The following is a 14,672-nucleotide window of genomic DNA, read 5'->3' on the forward strand; positions in this document are numbered from 1 at the left end:
CAAAAGTTTGCATTTATTTCTACATGTCAAAATTAAAAGTGGTTTACATGATAAGATTATTAATAAATAATATATATATATCAATACTCAAGTACAACTTAAAAGTTAAATATCAAATAATTTGGGAAGATTGTGAATCAACTTCAAATGTGATTTTAATTGTTTAATATCATTAGTTAAGTAATCACATTTATTGCATTGAAGTGGTTGATGCAAAAATTTCTTATTGGATGGCAATAATATATGTCCCATAGTTTGTAATTCAGAAATTATTTCTGAAAGCAAATTAAAAATGAATTCAATAAAAATCTTAATCATACACTGTCACATGGCTGAGTAGTGACTAAAATATACCAAACATTGACATGATATTATAATATACAATCAGTGATTTTATAATTTACAATGACAGAATGTATAAAAATAAAGTAATAGATTACAACTGCCCATTATACAAATATTAATATTGAAATTTGTTGACTTAAATTAAATATACATACTTAAATATAAACTTTTAAAATAATATCTATTACAAAATAACTACTATAAACTATGGATAAATGGATGTTTTATTCACATCAAAGTATTGAGTTTATTATTACCAATAAATATTAAAATAGGTAATTTGATCTTGGAGAACTATTGGCTATTGTCCATAAGATATTTAAATTTTCATTTTTTTTTAATTCTACAAAAATGACCAAGATTTAAATACAATTTATAAATAATTTAAAGTAACATACGTGATGTATGTCACATCTCATAAATGTATATTTAATATTTATGTCAACTCAATCATGCTTTTTCAAATAATATAAAATATAGAATTTATTTTCTTACTGTTTAATGTTACTGAAGAAATTAATAAAAAATGAAACCAGGAACCAAATGTCTTGTGTTTAATAATCCACAAGGATCAAATATTCTTTCTTAATATTAAAACAGAAAACAAAATGTTTATAAATTCATTTCTTTATACCTAGATTTCAAATTATTAACTAAAAAAATACAACTGATTTTTTTTTAATATTTCCCAATCAAAATTATTATGTATAAAGATAAGATTGGTGGTTTATTAAAGTTGAAAATATTATCTTGTTTAGTTTAAACAATCTATTAATCCATATGAAAATAATAAAATCAGCACCGATACAACTTATTTAAGGGATTATCTGCAAGAGTATACAGGGGGTCTTTAACCAACTACCACCAAGTCATTATAATTTATAAATTAACTCTTATACATATACCATATATAATACTGAATATTTATTATTAAAAAGTGGGAAAAGTAACCAATTTTAAAAAGGTGACTTATTTTTTTTTATTTGGGAATAAAGTAATCACGTATATTTTTAAGTTATATTAAACTCTAAGAGAATCCTTAATTCACTAAATAATAGGAAACTAAAATATTTTTTACACAAGTGTAAGACAATTTACTTATCACTCATAGTGGAGGAAGTATTAACACCACAAACATATGCTTAATTATGAGGTAATTAAAAATAAAATAACACTTCCTATAAAAAATATCTTAATTTGAAATTATTTGGTCTAACATAGTAAGTAATTATAAAGTAAATCTATTTGGTTTTTTTTTCTGTGATTACATTATGATAACAATATGCAATTAGATATTACAAAGAGTTTATTCTTAATAGATTAATTTATAAAACAATGGATAGTAGTAACAATAACCATAATATTGAAAATAATTGTGGTTTATGGTTAAAAATGTATAATTATAATACAATTTTATTATTTGAATACTTTTACTTCTTAGAAATTCAACTGTCAACAATTATTATTTTGGGTAATAATATTCCTTTCTCAGATTAATAAAGACACAAAAATTGAATAATAAATATCTCAAGGAGGCCAATATGCGATGTACACCTTGAACATCCAGTAGTTGAATTAAAAGCATTGAATTAAATTATTATAAATAATACCATAAACAATAAATTATTTGTGTAGATAATTTCATTTTTTTTTTTTAAATATATTTGATTAACATTTTGATTATTGTAACAATATAAGTTACAAAATAATATGTACAATCATAAACTATTATATTTAAGAACAGGACTAAACATTAGTTGTTAAGTTTTGTTTATATTTACTGTGAGTAGGTATGAAGAATTCTGTATTAAATGAATTCCACTGGTGATTCTGCTTCATATCTCTGCCACAAAAATCTTTACTCAACACATGCAAGTGTAATCGATTCATAGATGTAAAAGCATGGTATCCAACTCTATAACATTTAAAACCAAACTAACATTATATAATATTATAGACTAGCTTACGGATAATTGAAATCTAATAAAAGAGGTTAATTTGAATATTGAAAATTACAAATGTACTGTGATATTGACACAATATATTGTATGACATTAGAACATTTTCTTCCAAAAAAGGTTTAGATAACGAAAATTTAAAAGAAAAAATATTTAATTATAATTTAATATTAATTAAAAATAATACTTTTTAATAGGTAATAAAAATAATCTAACTTCTATGATTGCCAATTTTTCAAATTGTTGCTCAATGTCATTCTACAAACCTGGATTGTGAAATGTTTTAATTATTTATACTTAAATACTCGATCAATGATAGTAAATTGTTACCAATCAATGAAGAGGTTATTGATTTGGGTATCAAATTTAATAGTCAGGTGATGAAACTCTCATTTAAAAACATTTCAGTTTTTAAGAAGAAAATGTAAGATATTCAAGTGGGAGTATATAAATAAAGATATATATGTGAAGTAAAAACTTATCGAAATAGTTAGTATAACAATTAACTGTTTTTTATCAAATAGATATTGAGTAAGTATTGACTCAATAAGAAAGCACAAAAGTGAGTATAATTATTAAAATTATTATTATTTTAATATTTACCTAACCTTATGTAAAATATTTTATAAGGTTAATTATAATTCCATATAATATAGGTATATCATAAAAGATAAAAATGATCTGTATTTTATTTGACATCATTAAATAGTAAGAACCAAGTCCTAATGTACAAAAGAAATAAAAATATCTAATTGACTGTTGTTATTTAATGACTATCAAATCAAATTTTCCCAAGTTTTTGAATTGTATATCACCTGAGTAGTCAGACTCTTACTGTAAATCTTGTGCCATTAGTCCAGTCCTAAACATTACATATTCCAGCCCTTTAAATTCCATGTAAATGAGTTTAGGTATGTGGTCTTTTTTGAGCGATCGAACGTCCAGCAAGTCTTCCTTGGGCATAACTAAATAGTGATGTTTAGATTTTGGGAATTGGTCAGCAATGATCACGACGAAATCGTCAGAATAGAGCACGTTCGACGGGTCGTTCATGGCCAGAATCAGATTGTTCCGCGCTTCATTAGTCATAACGTAGAAAGAGAATTCAACACAAAGTGCATAAACGTGAATGGACGTTTATAATAAACGTAAACGACGCTCTCCGTCGCGGAACGCGGTGGACGACAATGAGGATTTTAACGTCCGAACAACCTATCGATTTGCTTCAAAAGACGTACTAGTTATCGAAGGCCTGTTAAACTTTTTTTGTTAAAATTCGTCGATCGTCGTTACCCTCAACTCAACCACCACAGCCTGTACTCTGTCCATACACCCGTGAACGGAACACACAGGAAAAAGGTTAATAATGTCATGTTGTCGTGTGAGTATTATAATTATAATACTATTTGGCATTTGCCATTGCCATGTGTTAGACGTCGGTTTGATTAACGTCGTAACGGTGGCTGAGTAGACCGACTGGTGGCGGCGAGAACGTGTGACGGTTACCGCGAACACGGTAACAATAACGTTATCATTAAGCGAGTTCGACTAGTGATAACGTATTATATTCTGCGTAGATTGTGTAAAGGGAATTGGGCGATTACAACTGTCTACTGCATCAACAACTGCAATAGTATATATTCCGTAGACTATATTTGTCTATACCTACTTCTATAGCAAGTCACAACACTAAGATTACTGTCGCGGTTGCCTTCTTTCCGTTTGTCGTTTGGGTCTGTGGAAGCGTCATTACTGATTATATTTTCGATACAATCGTTCTCGATCGCCTTCTGACTTATTGTATAGGCGCTGAAAAATATTTTCCAAGTATAACCGCAGCCAATGCGGTCTACGATCTCGTGTCACCAAGCTTGATTAGATTGCAGCTATTTCGCGCTGTAGCGAATTTCGCCGAAAGATGCCGTATGGCCGTCTTGTAATTTAGCCTGAGCTCGAACATTTATTTGCGTCTACCCACCTCTCTAGGTGCCAAGCAGTTGGATATACTGTTCCTTAGGCATCTTTTGTGGAAGACAAGTACGGCGCCATGGCTGACAAGTGAGTAACCAGTCATGGTTTTTAGGTCTTAGTAGATACGTTTACTTTCTGTTATAAGTTATCGATAGATACGTTTAAAAACTGTTATTGCACAGAACTATTGATATGAAAAACAAAGTGCATCAATTTTTGAAGGATATTATAATGGTTATATATTATGCAAGCCCCTATGCTTATAAATTATTATAGTAAATAAATATTAAAGTAGATGTTGAAAATGTATTGAAAGAATACCATTCTTGTGGGATAAAATCAAATATATTATGTTATTTATGAAAACACCATAGAAATATTACCATAATACCTTAAGTTAATAACTATAGCTATTAAATAACGAGTAAATTGAATTTGAACTCATTTTTCAGACTAAGATTTCCAACCTTATTTTGTTTTATTATTGGGTAAACATTTGTTGAATTTTATAATTTCCTATTTTGAAATTACTATTTTTAATGATTAAGTTTAAACCTTCAATGAAAACCTATTTGTAACTTAATAGGATCTAATACTTTATATTTTATATCATATATTATTATATTGAAACATAGTTTAATTATTATTGCTATTATTCATTATAGGCAACCTGATGATGTTGAAAATGTCAATGAAGAAGCTGTAGTATGTTCAGAGTCAAAGGAAAATGAAGGTGGTGGATGGTGGGATTCATTATACTCTGCAGCCAAGTCTAAAGTACATTTTGACATTTCTATTACTATTTGATGATTCCATCTATAAGTAAATATATTTATATTTTATAAAATAATTATCCATTTTAGTCTGCTGAAGTGTTGGAATCGGTTAAACGTGATCTTGGTGAGTTAACAACAATAGTCACTACTGAAACCAGCAATATTGTTTTAAACACTACTAATGTCGTTAAAGAAACATTACAAGTATGCCAATTTATTATATGCATAATGATTTAAACTTAAAAGTATTTGTTATATTTTTATAAGCATATGTTTTTTAGTTGGAAAATCCAGAATCTACCGCCAACACTATGAAAAAATCAGTAAGTTCGTTTCTGGATCAAATGTCGAGTGCATTAAACCCTTTGCCTGATGATGAAGATGAAGCAATAATGATTATTGGCTCAGACACAGTTACTTTGTCTAGGCTACAAGTAATTAGTATAATTTGTGTATATTTCAATTTTATGTCATCCATAATATCCTATTTTGGTAATTTCTAGGCACAAATATATACTTTGGCCAATGATCCAAATACATTTGTAATGGAAATTGATGACCAACTTGATAAAAGATATAAAGCTTGGTTGGATTGGGTTAAAAGTGGTGATAGTAGTTTATTATCTAATGATAAACTAAACAAGATATTAAATGAGTGCACTCCATTACGTGAAAACTATCAGAAACTTGTGCCAGATTCCGTTTCTCATGCTGACTTTTGGTATCGATTTTTGTTTCGAAAGGCATTGTTAGAAGATGAAGATGCTAAACAGCAGAGGCGATCAGAAAAAGAAAATCAAGAAGCAGAAAGAATAGATTTCAATAAAGGTAGGTTATTCATTTATGTCATATCTTGTGGAGATTATGTTTACAGTGGTAAATTTAAATTTACAGAGTTAACTCCGTTGTCTGATATAGAGTTGTCTGAAAAAGAACAAGAGGAAATTTTATCATCATATGATCAGGAACGAAGAGTATCATCAAAGTCCAACAGTCCTACAGAAGGTATAGTGTTTATAAAGTATTTGCAATGATTTTTATATCAAAGTAGTAATTATATTTTCTTATTAAATTTTACAGACATTAAGAAGGATTCAAAATCAAAACAGGAAGATATTCCATCAAATGCTTCTTCAGTTACCACTTCAAGTTTGGACAAAGGTAATTGTTGAATAAAAAGATATTACTATAGTTTTTAGGTGAACAACTATCAAATATCACACATTTTCAATTATAAGACAGACTAAAATACTAAATAAGACTTTGGGATAAAAGCAGTTTTTCAGTAACATTAAGCTAATTCATTGGTGTTTTGTTTTTTGTTCAGACGAATGGGTCAAGGATTTTGATATAGAAGACATTGAACCGCCTACCACTACCAAGTGAATTGAACTTCCACCAATTTAATTCTAATAATGTTTAGTTTTTTTCACACCTGTCTTTGTTGACTAGTGGAATATACATCTTGATCATAATATAATAAACATTATTTTTTTTTACATATATTTCTATTTATAAATATTATTATATTTTTAAGTTATTTTTATTGTTAACACATTTTTGTTTTGTGTCAAAAATAAAAAAGAACACTATCAATGTTGTATAATATATTGCTCATTAACATTATTTTTTTGACCTTGTAGTTACACAATGAACATAAAAAAAAATTGATAACATGAAAAAAAGACACTGTGAATTGATAACAAACTGGGATTTGAAAAAATAATACCATAATATTTTATTTATAAAATAAACTATAACAATTCAATAATATAAATATTATTTTACAAAAGAAAGGGAAAGATAATGTGAACAACATAACATAATATTGTTTTAAGAAAAACTTAACAAAATTAAAGACAAGTATGTAATTATTTATGGAATAAATCTATTGTCAATGTAATGTATTTAATAAAATATATAATTCCAATATGATCAGTCAGATCTATTTACCCAGTGATGAAATGTAGGTACAAGGTAGTATAAAAATTATCTAATTAAACAGCAATATTTTTTAAATAGTAAAAATTAAAAATTTTTTTTTTTCAACTAAGTTGGGGCGCCAAACTATTTTTATTTTTACAAATAACTTATTATTTGCTGAACAAAATTGAAATGATTAGACAGTTCTCATTATTTATTACTTTCCAACTATGATTTATTTTTTATAATTTTATTAAATGATAAATTCTTACGAGTTATAAACATTTTAAGTTTGATAGTTTTCAAATTTGTTTTATTCTTTGTAAATAATAAATTAGTTACCTGTAAAAATATTTATTTTTTGAACAGTAAGCATTTAGTAGCATACACAAGATTTTTTAGGATTTAGAATATTTTGTAAATAATAATTTTTCCAAATGTTATACTATACTACTATAGTAACTAGATTAAAGAGAAATTTTCTATAGTTTTCACGAAAGATAAACATTTCAGAAAGTATTATTACTTTTTAACTCTCCTCCTCTCGTGTGCGCTATTGTAAGCTAAATAAACATATAGCATTATTCGATGTAGCTGGTATTCATATTAATTTATATTCCACTATCATTATTTATGATTTTGAGAAAAGCAATGAATGTATAATGTATTAAATTTACAACTAATAATTATTATGCTGTCTGTCTCACCGTTAGATTAGGTATTTTTCTTAAAAGTATTATCATATTAATAATAAATAAATACCTACTAATATATAACCATTGCAATTATCATCTATTATTTAAAAATCTACTTTTCATTTTTATGACTTCATTAGCATAATTTTGATATTCTAATAAATGTCAAATATCAATAAGATCAACTTAATTTAGATAGTTCTTACAATGCGATCCCGATGTTCAATGTGGTTGACTAATGACTATAGTTGATATTTGATATTAGTTGTCAAAACATTAGAATAGCAAACTACTTAGAAAAAATGTATTTTCTGTATTAAAAAATAACCATTTATTGGTAAATATTTTCTAGAAATACAAAAATTCATAAAAAAATAATTTTAAGGGAATTAAAATCTCTCATACATCTCATCTTAAATACCATATCAAAGATTGATATTATTTATTGATCTTTTTTTTAAATTTAAGAACCATCATCTATCATTATTAAATATCAAAATCACTTGTATATTTATATACTTTATTTTAGCTACCTTGCTACCTATGACTAAATATTATGAATTCAATGCGAACTTAAGGATTTCAGGGTTCCAAAACAGTTTCTAAAGAAGGGGCCTTTTAAAAATATATTAATAAAAACTGCTTTTAATTTGGTTTTAGAAATTTATAATATATGGTTCTAATACACATTATTACTTTATACATCTATAACAATACAACATAATATTAATTTACAAGGTACTACCTTCCTCATAATAATATTCTTATAAGCCTATTAGATTCTGAACGGAGTGATGAATGTATTGATTTTACAAAGATGTGTATGTTTTTTTTATTTTTGTGTCTGTCATCACGTTTTGGAGTAGTAATAATGCTTCAATTTTTGACTTCAGCCTTCTTTGAAAAGGAAGGTAAGGGTCCCTAAGTATCTGCCTAGTTTACCTAAAAAGAAAGTGCGGCACTGGATGAGTTATTATTAATATTTATTATAGACGGCAGCGTAATATTTAATAGGCATTGTGTAATAATGTAATGAGTAAGATGAATTAGTGGCAATTAAGCAATCTTAAACAAAATGATGAATTCACATCCACATAGTTGTATAATATATTTTAGATTCTGAACGTATTCATTTTTTTTTTTTTTTTGTTTTAATAGTTTTTAACTCAGTGTGAGGAACTTTTTATTCTTTTCATTTATACATTTAATTGTAATAGTAAGGATTTTTACTTAATTGCAAACAATCGTTGTTGTATTTACCTGATCTACCGAAAAAATGAACACACATTATTCGTGTAGTGAAATAGTCTATCTATAACGCCGCGTGGTTATGATTTTCAGCTTTCAATTATTAAATTTGTTAAAATACAAGACTAAATATTTTATTGCCGTTGATTACACTTGAATTTCATTGTCTAAAAGCTTATGTATATACATTTATAGTCCCTGATATAAACTAAAAATTAATAAAAGCTTATATGATTATAATTATATGAAATAATATTATAATTTATAACATTTGTTTTTTTTTTTAGAGAAATTAGCTTAACCTACAATATTTCTGTGATAGCAATTTTAATTTATATCAGTTAGTATCCTATCCAAACTCCCTTCAGTATAATTTTGTATCGTTTACAATGGCTTATCAAAGAATCCAAATCAAACACATAAATTAAAGTGACCTAACCTATAGTTAAGGTGCTTGACAGTCGAAACTTACTATGGATTTTCATGAATTTGTTGCCTTTTTACAAAAAAAAAAAAAATATATGTATAGTTTAGCAGAAATGATTAACTCAAATATTATATTCATGCATTATAAATATAACCAATAAATAATATTTTTGTATAGGTATTTGTAAATTATAGTTCAGCTAGCTGTTCAAAAATTTAGAAATGAATAAAGTTAGATACTATATACCTATGTTCTATATGTTAGTTTTTTAATTAATACTTTATTGTAATATTGATAATATTAAGTACAAGTACACAATAAAATGCACTAACAAATTTATAAACAGAACATAACTTAATCGAATAAGAAAATTAATCATGCCATCTAACATTAATTAAAATTATTAACAAAATATAAGATAATTTTTGATGCATAACAAATAAGTAGTAAAAGGTTACCTATTAAAATACAAAATATTTTTTTGCAATATACTTAAAAAGCAGAATTAAGGAATCTCATACACAGCCAAAGTGTTTATTATTATAGTTATCTACTACTAAAAATATCTTTCACTGTTCAATTAAATTGTACAACATTTTCGTTGATTATATATACTATAATATTAAGTAGTATGTATCGGTCTAAATTGATTTTAACAAGTATTACATTATACCACTCTAATCCGCGTAAAAACGTATCCGGACATGGCTATATTAATAGCGATAAACAGATATTATAATATTTATAATGTACATTGTATAATCGCTTGTGTATACTGTATATATATGTACTTTAATCATATACATATTTTGTGGCCAATGGTCACTTCATTATACATTATTGTGGACGGCCCAAATTTAAGAATGTCACAAACGCATTTAATCTGCGTGTGTCACGGCCGTGTCAGTAGTTACTGCGATTAAATGATACACGAAGATAGCTCAAGCACAACAATATTGTAATTTTATATCACTTAAATATGTTACGGGCAATGTAAACCACGGATACAAGCAAATAAAATTGTTTGTATAATATTTCTTATAAAAATGTATACAGAACGAAACACGTACCGAATAATTCAATTTCATTGTGAGAAGCAGCGCGCTTCTTTTCTAATTTATGATGATAGCCAATAGGGATATGATTGATAGACTTGTACACAGTTATGCAAAACAAATAATGAAATAAATGCAAGTGTAGTCAAGTAGATAGATTTTGTAATTCCAAGTGTCGTTATAGTAATTCTTGTGTAAATAAATGAGTTATAATATAAATAAAATAATATTATTAGTTAACCTGTTTTTGTTATTTTATCAATTGTATATACTCGAATAATATTCCCATTAATATTATTTAATCATTACTTATTAATAATAATACATTTAATAAGAAATATCACACAAAAAATTATTTATTTATCATGGCGTTCCACATTGCCAGAGCTAGACAATGTGATCGTGCCATTAACAATTTACACGCTTGTGAGTATAAATATAAATAATATAATAATACATAAAAATATAAAAATGTTGGAATATTCGAGTCGATTAAAATATAAAATAAATAATAATGCATTTTAACTAATTAGTCGTAGGTTTTGTAGGAATATATATTATTAGTTTGAGTTACTATTAAAAATATAACGCAAATAAAGTACGGGTATTCTATTGTTAATTAATAAATTAAAATCGTTGAGCTACACACAAGAATTTGTTTATGGCATAAATTATAATTGGACCGTTGCAGGAGTCACGTTAACGGTTGAAATAATTATTTTATTAGGCCAACCAGTGGCGTACGCAGGGGGGAGGGGGTGTCGGGGAGATATGACACCCCCCTTAAAAATAAGTATCTGTTCAAATTATGAAACAAGGACTAAAAAAGTAAAAAAAAGGTCAATTCGTGCATATAATTATGATATGACACCCTCCTTAAAAAAATCCTGCGTACGCCACTGAGGCGGACATTCGCGTTAAAATTTATTATATAATATGAACTGTCATACGCCCCCTACTGAAAACAGTGAAAACATTGAATGTAAGTCGAAACCCGAGTGAGCGAAGATGCAAAAGTACGCGCACGAACAAATCGGGACTAGATCGACAAGACTGAAGCACTGACAGAAAATATACAAATACCATCATCGAGTGTGTTTGTGTGTAACGGTTGTCGACAAATGTATGCAGACGTACCGCTTTCTGCTCAATATAATGGACACGACAGCGTGATGGACAATTATAATATAATCATAATGAATATTATAATTTATAATATTATTATAATACAAAATCACTCGTTTACTGACGGTAATAATTATTACATAAAATATAATTATATGGTCGCCGCGGTATTGTCGACAAATTATAATCAGCTAGAAATAAAAAAAAATATTTGCGGAGAAAAAAAAATCACTCGTTTTCACCGCGTGCACCTTCGCACAAATGATACGCACACTATATAGCAATACGCCAATACACTAACTTTATTATGCATGCATAATTTTTGTGCGATACGATTATGACAATCGATTTGTAAATACTGTCGATCAATTTTGTACACGTACGCTGTTGTATGTTATGGACAGGTAATTTCCGAGTACTGAATATTCAGCCACTACGCTTTTAATTCAATTGAAATTCCGAATTCCTTTTCATCGGGTTTAAATATGTAACTTTACGAACTATAATTTACAACTTAGATAAGTATATGTTTTTACTGTAAATTCAAAACTCAATTTATACGTCCATATTTAGTATAATATTATGTGCTCTTACGCGCGGTAGTGCTGAAATATCCAAAATGTATCTGTCCGGACCGTGAGTTGTATAGCCACAGAATACTGTGGTGCCGTTTCGCTGACAATGATGAAAATAAAAATGTTGTTTGTCGAAAATCATTAAACCAGTAATGACTGGTGAATGGTTTGTATGCAATGTGCGAGCGTGTATGTTTAATTATTATTTGTATTTTATTTTATTTAATGTTATGTCTTATGTATAAATAATAGGTAATACCACTAATACCTATACTGGCTATACTGCCACTGCGTATACAAAAGCTCTTGCGTTTTTATAACGATTCACGACTGTCATCGACATACATAGAAGCTAAGTGTATTTACATACCATGCTTAAGACCTATATATGTAATAATTACCATAGGTTTTTTTTTTTTGAAAACCTGATCGGGTGATCAGTTCATGTAAAATAATAAATGATCCATGAGCCTGCTACATAATAAACGTGTATCAACATCGAAGTAGTCTCGTATAAAAATGTACACATCTCGTTGTAAACTTGAATTATTGAAAAAACATGTCTTCCAATAGACTACGTTACAATGTCACATTTAAGTAAGATTATAGATTATAGTATAAAAATGTACCATAATAGCAATTGCGCACTTGTAGCACACATGCACTTGTAAGACGAAAGCAACAATGATCGCGAATAATTGCGGCCCCGACATAAAATACATACATAACAGTATAGATTCATTACCATTTGTTATAAATACTAATATATGTATACATAAACTCGGGGTTGGTGACTTGAGGCCCAATCTCTATAAATAAACCAAATAAAGTACGATTTGTCGGTCGTGTTTATGAGAGGCAGTAGAGACACGTATAAATATTTAAATTAATAATAACAATATAGTATAACGTAATAAAATAATATTTCAAATTTTCGTATAAATAATATTTTTTTCTCGGGTTTTTTTAACTGTAGAATATAATATAATAATAAAATTATGGTGAAAAAATAAAAGTATTTGAATAAATAACATTGTTCTGGCTTTTTCCGATAATTATTTTATCATCGCGCGAACTTTTCGGCTACGCAGCTAGTGCGCACGACAAAGAAAAAATAACGTAATGTCTGTACCTGTGTCCGGTGTCGTATTGTAAAACCATGCATGCACGCGTCATATACGCATACCTACGTTTGAGGCTCATCGCATATTTGGTCGCGTGATACGAATCGCGACGGTACGGCGGACATGGCGTTAACATGGCGCGACAGCAGATGACAGCTGAGAACCGATTGGTAGGTACGTGTGCGGGCGCAACGAGGCTCACCGCTCACGTGTCGCAATGACGGCGATGGTGACTTATTGGCGTGACGGTGACGGTACGGGTGAGTTGAACGGAACAAAGTCAGCTGCGGTGACGCCAACTCAGCACGCAGTTTCCGGATACGATGATGCAAGTGTGTGCGAGGCATCGGCGGCGACCGGACATAGACATCATGACCGACGGATGGACTACGGTGCGATGTTATAAATTATCGAGTACACAATGTCATATGATCAAGAGTAAATTATCTATTCCCGCGTATATTAACGAATTAGGTATTAATTATTATTGTTTTAATTTACAGCTAATAATTTATTTACACCAGGCAACATATATGACCGGAAGAGACTGTGCGCTATATCCTTGTATATGTGTCCCCGCTTGTTTCTGATTTAATAAATTATTTGTTTTTATAATTTTAGAATATTGTTGTATGTTTGTGTGTGTATTTTTATTTTATTACGATTATCGAGCCACAAGAATTATAATACGCTTCTTATTATTGGCATTATATTTATTTGTAAATGTTTTTTACGTATTAGCGTAACATTTTACCAAATGTTTATATATTATCATTTTTTAAACACATTATAATTTCAAAAATATTTACTCTTTTTGAGCTATCTATAGAAATTTGAACTTTTTCATTATTTTAGTTTGTTTTTACCAATGCAGATAAAAAAAATTATAAATCCGGTATTAATGATAGAAAATGGTAATACATGGTTCTCTACAAATTTACCGGCAATTTAGTTAGGAATTAGGATTATCCACCGATAAATAAATAGAAACTAGAAAAAATTTAGGGTCTGTGATAAGTCAAAAATGAATATCTCCCCCTTTTAAAAAAGCTGAGCACGCCGCTGAAACATTGGTTTCAATGAGTATATATCGCAGACCTATACTAAAACAGCCCATTGTCCAGCAACGACGAAAGCGTTTGCGTATAGTGAATGGCAAGTGAAATGGCGGTCTCACTACGCGGCTGGCCAGGCTGTTCTAACAACATTAGTACTCTTCCCTCTTAAATATATTTAGACATATATTTAGTTTTTTTAAATGAAAAACGGCAACAAGTGACCGCCGGCCGCAGTAATAAAAAAAATATCGAATGTTTTGTGTTTTTATGCGCGTAAACTGTTTTGGCAACACATTTAACTATGCGTGTAGAATTTCGGAGTTCAAAAGTAAATCCTTCACCGCGAAAACTTGCATACGAGTTTTTTCAAAAAAGCTGTTTTTAGGGGCGCT

General features: G+C 28.4%; 2 protein-coding genes across 3 annotated transcripts; one reads left to right on the forward strand and one right to left on the reverse strand.

The window, feature by feature from the left end:
* Positions 1-72: 72 nt before the first annotated feature.
* Positions 73-3,762, reverse strand: LOC113549244 (aprataxin). The gene is made up of 3 exons (XM_026950452.1): positions 3,139-3,762; positions 2,127-2,260; positions 73-275 (listed from the first exon to the last, which is right to left on the reverse strand). The coding sequence occupies exons 1-3, from the start codon at positions 3,390-3,392 to the stop codon at positions 106-108; spliced, it is 558 nt and encodes a 185-aa protein (XP_026806253.1). The 5' UTR covers positions 3,393-3,762; the 3' UTR covers positions 73-105.
* A 155-nt stretch (positions 3,763-3,917) lies between these two features.
* Positions 3,918-6,555, forward strand: LOC113549243 (BSD domain-containing protein 1-like). Of its 2 annotated transcripts, none has more exons than XM_026950451.1 (8): positions 3,918-4,361; positions 4,940-5,051; positions 5,138-5,254; positions 5,332-5,484; positions 5,554-5,878; positions 5,969-6,055; positions 6,131-6,211; positions 6,378-6,555. In XM_026950451.1, exons 1-8 carry the CDS (start codon positions 4,351-4,353, stop codon positions 6,434-6,436), a joined length of 945 nt encoding a protein of 314 aa, XP_026806252.1. In that variant the 5' UTR covers positions 3,918-4,350; the 3' UTR covers positions 6,437-6,555. The 2 variants fall into 2 exon arrangements, with proteins under 2 accessions (XP_026806252.1, XP_026806251.1); XM_026950450.1 differs by having other exon boundaries at positions 3,924-4,361; positions 5,945-6,055.
* Positions 6,556-14,672: the final 8,117 nt, after the last annotated feature.

This window comes from Rhopalosiphum maidis, chromosome 4, assembly GCF_003676215.2.
Source record: "Rhopalosiphum maidis isolate BTI-1 chromosome 4, ASM367621v3, whole genome shotgun sequence".
In the NCBI taxonomy this organism is placed as follows: domain Eukaryota; kingdom Metazoa; phylum Arthropoda; class Insecta; order Hemiptera; family Aphididae; genus Rhopalosiphum; species Rhopalosiphum maidis.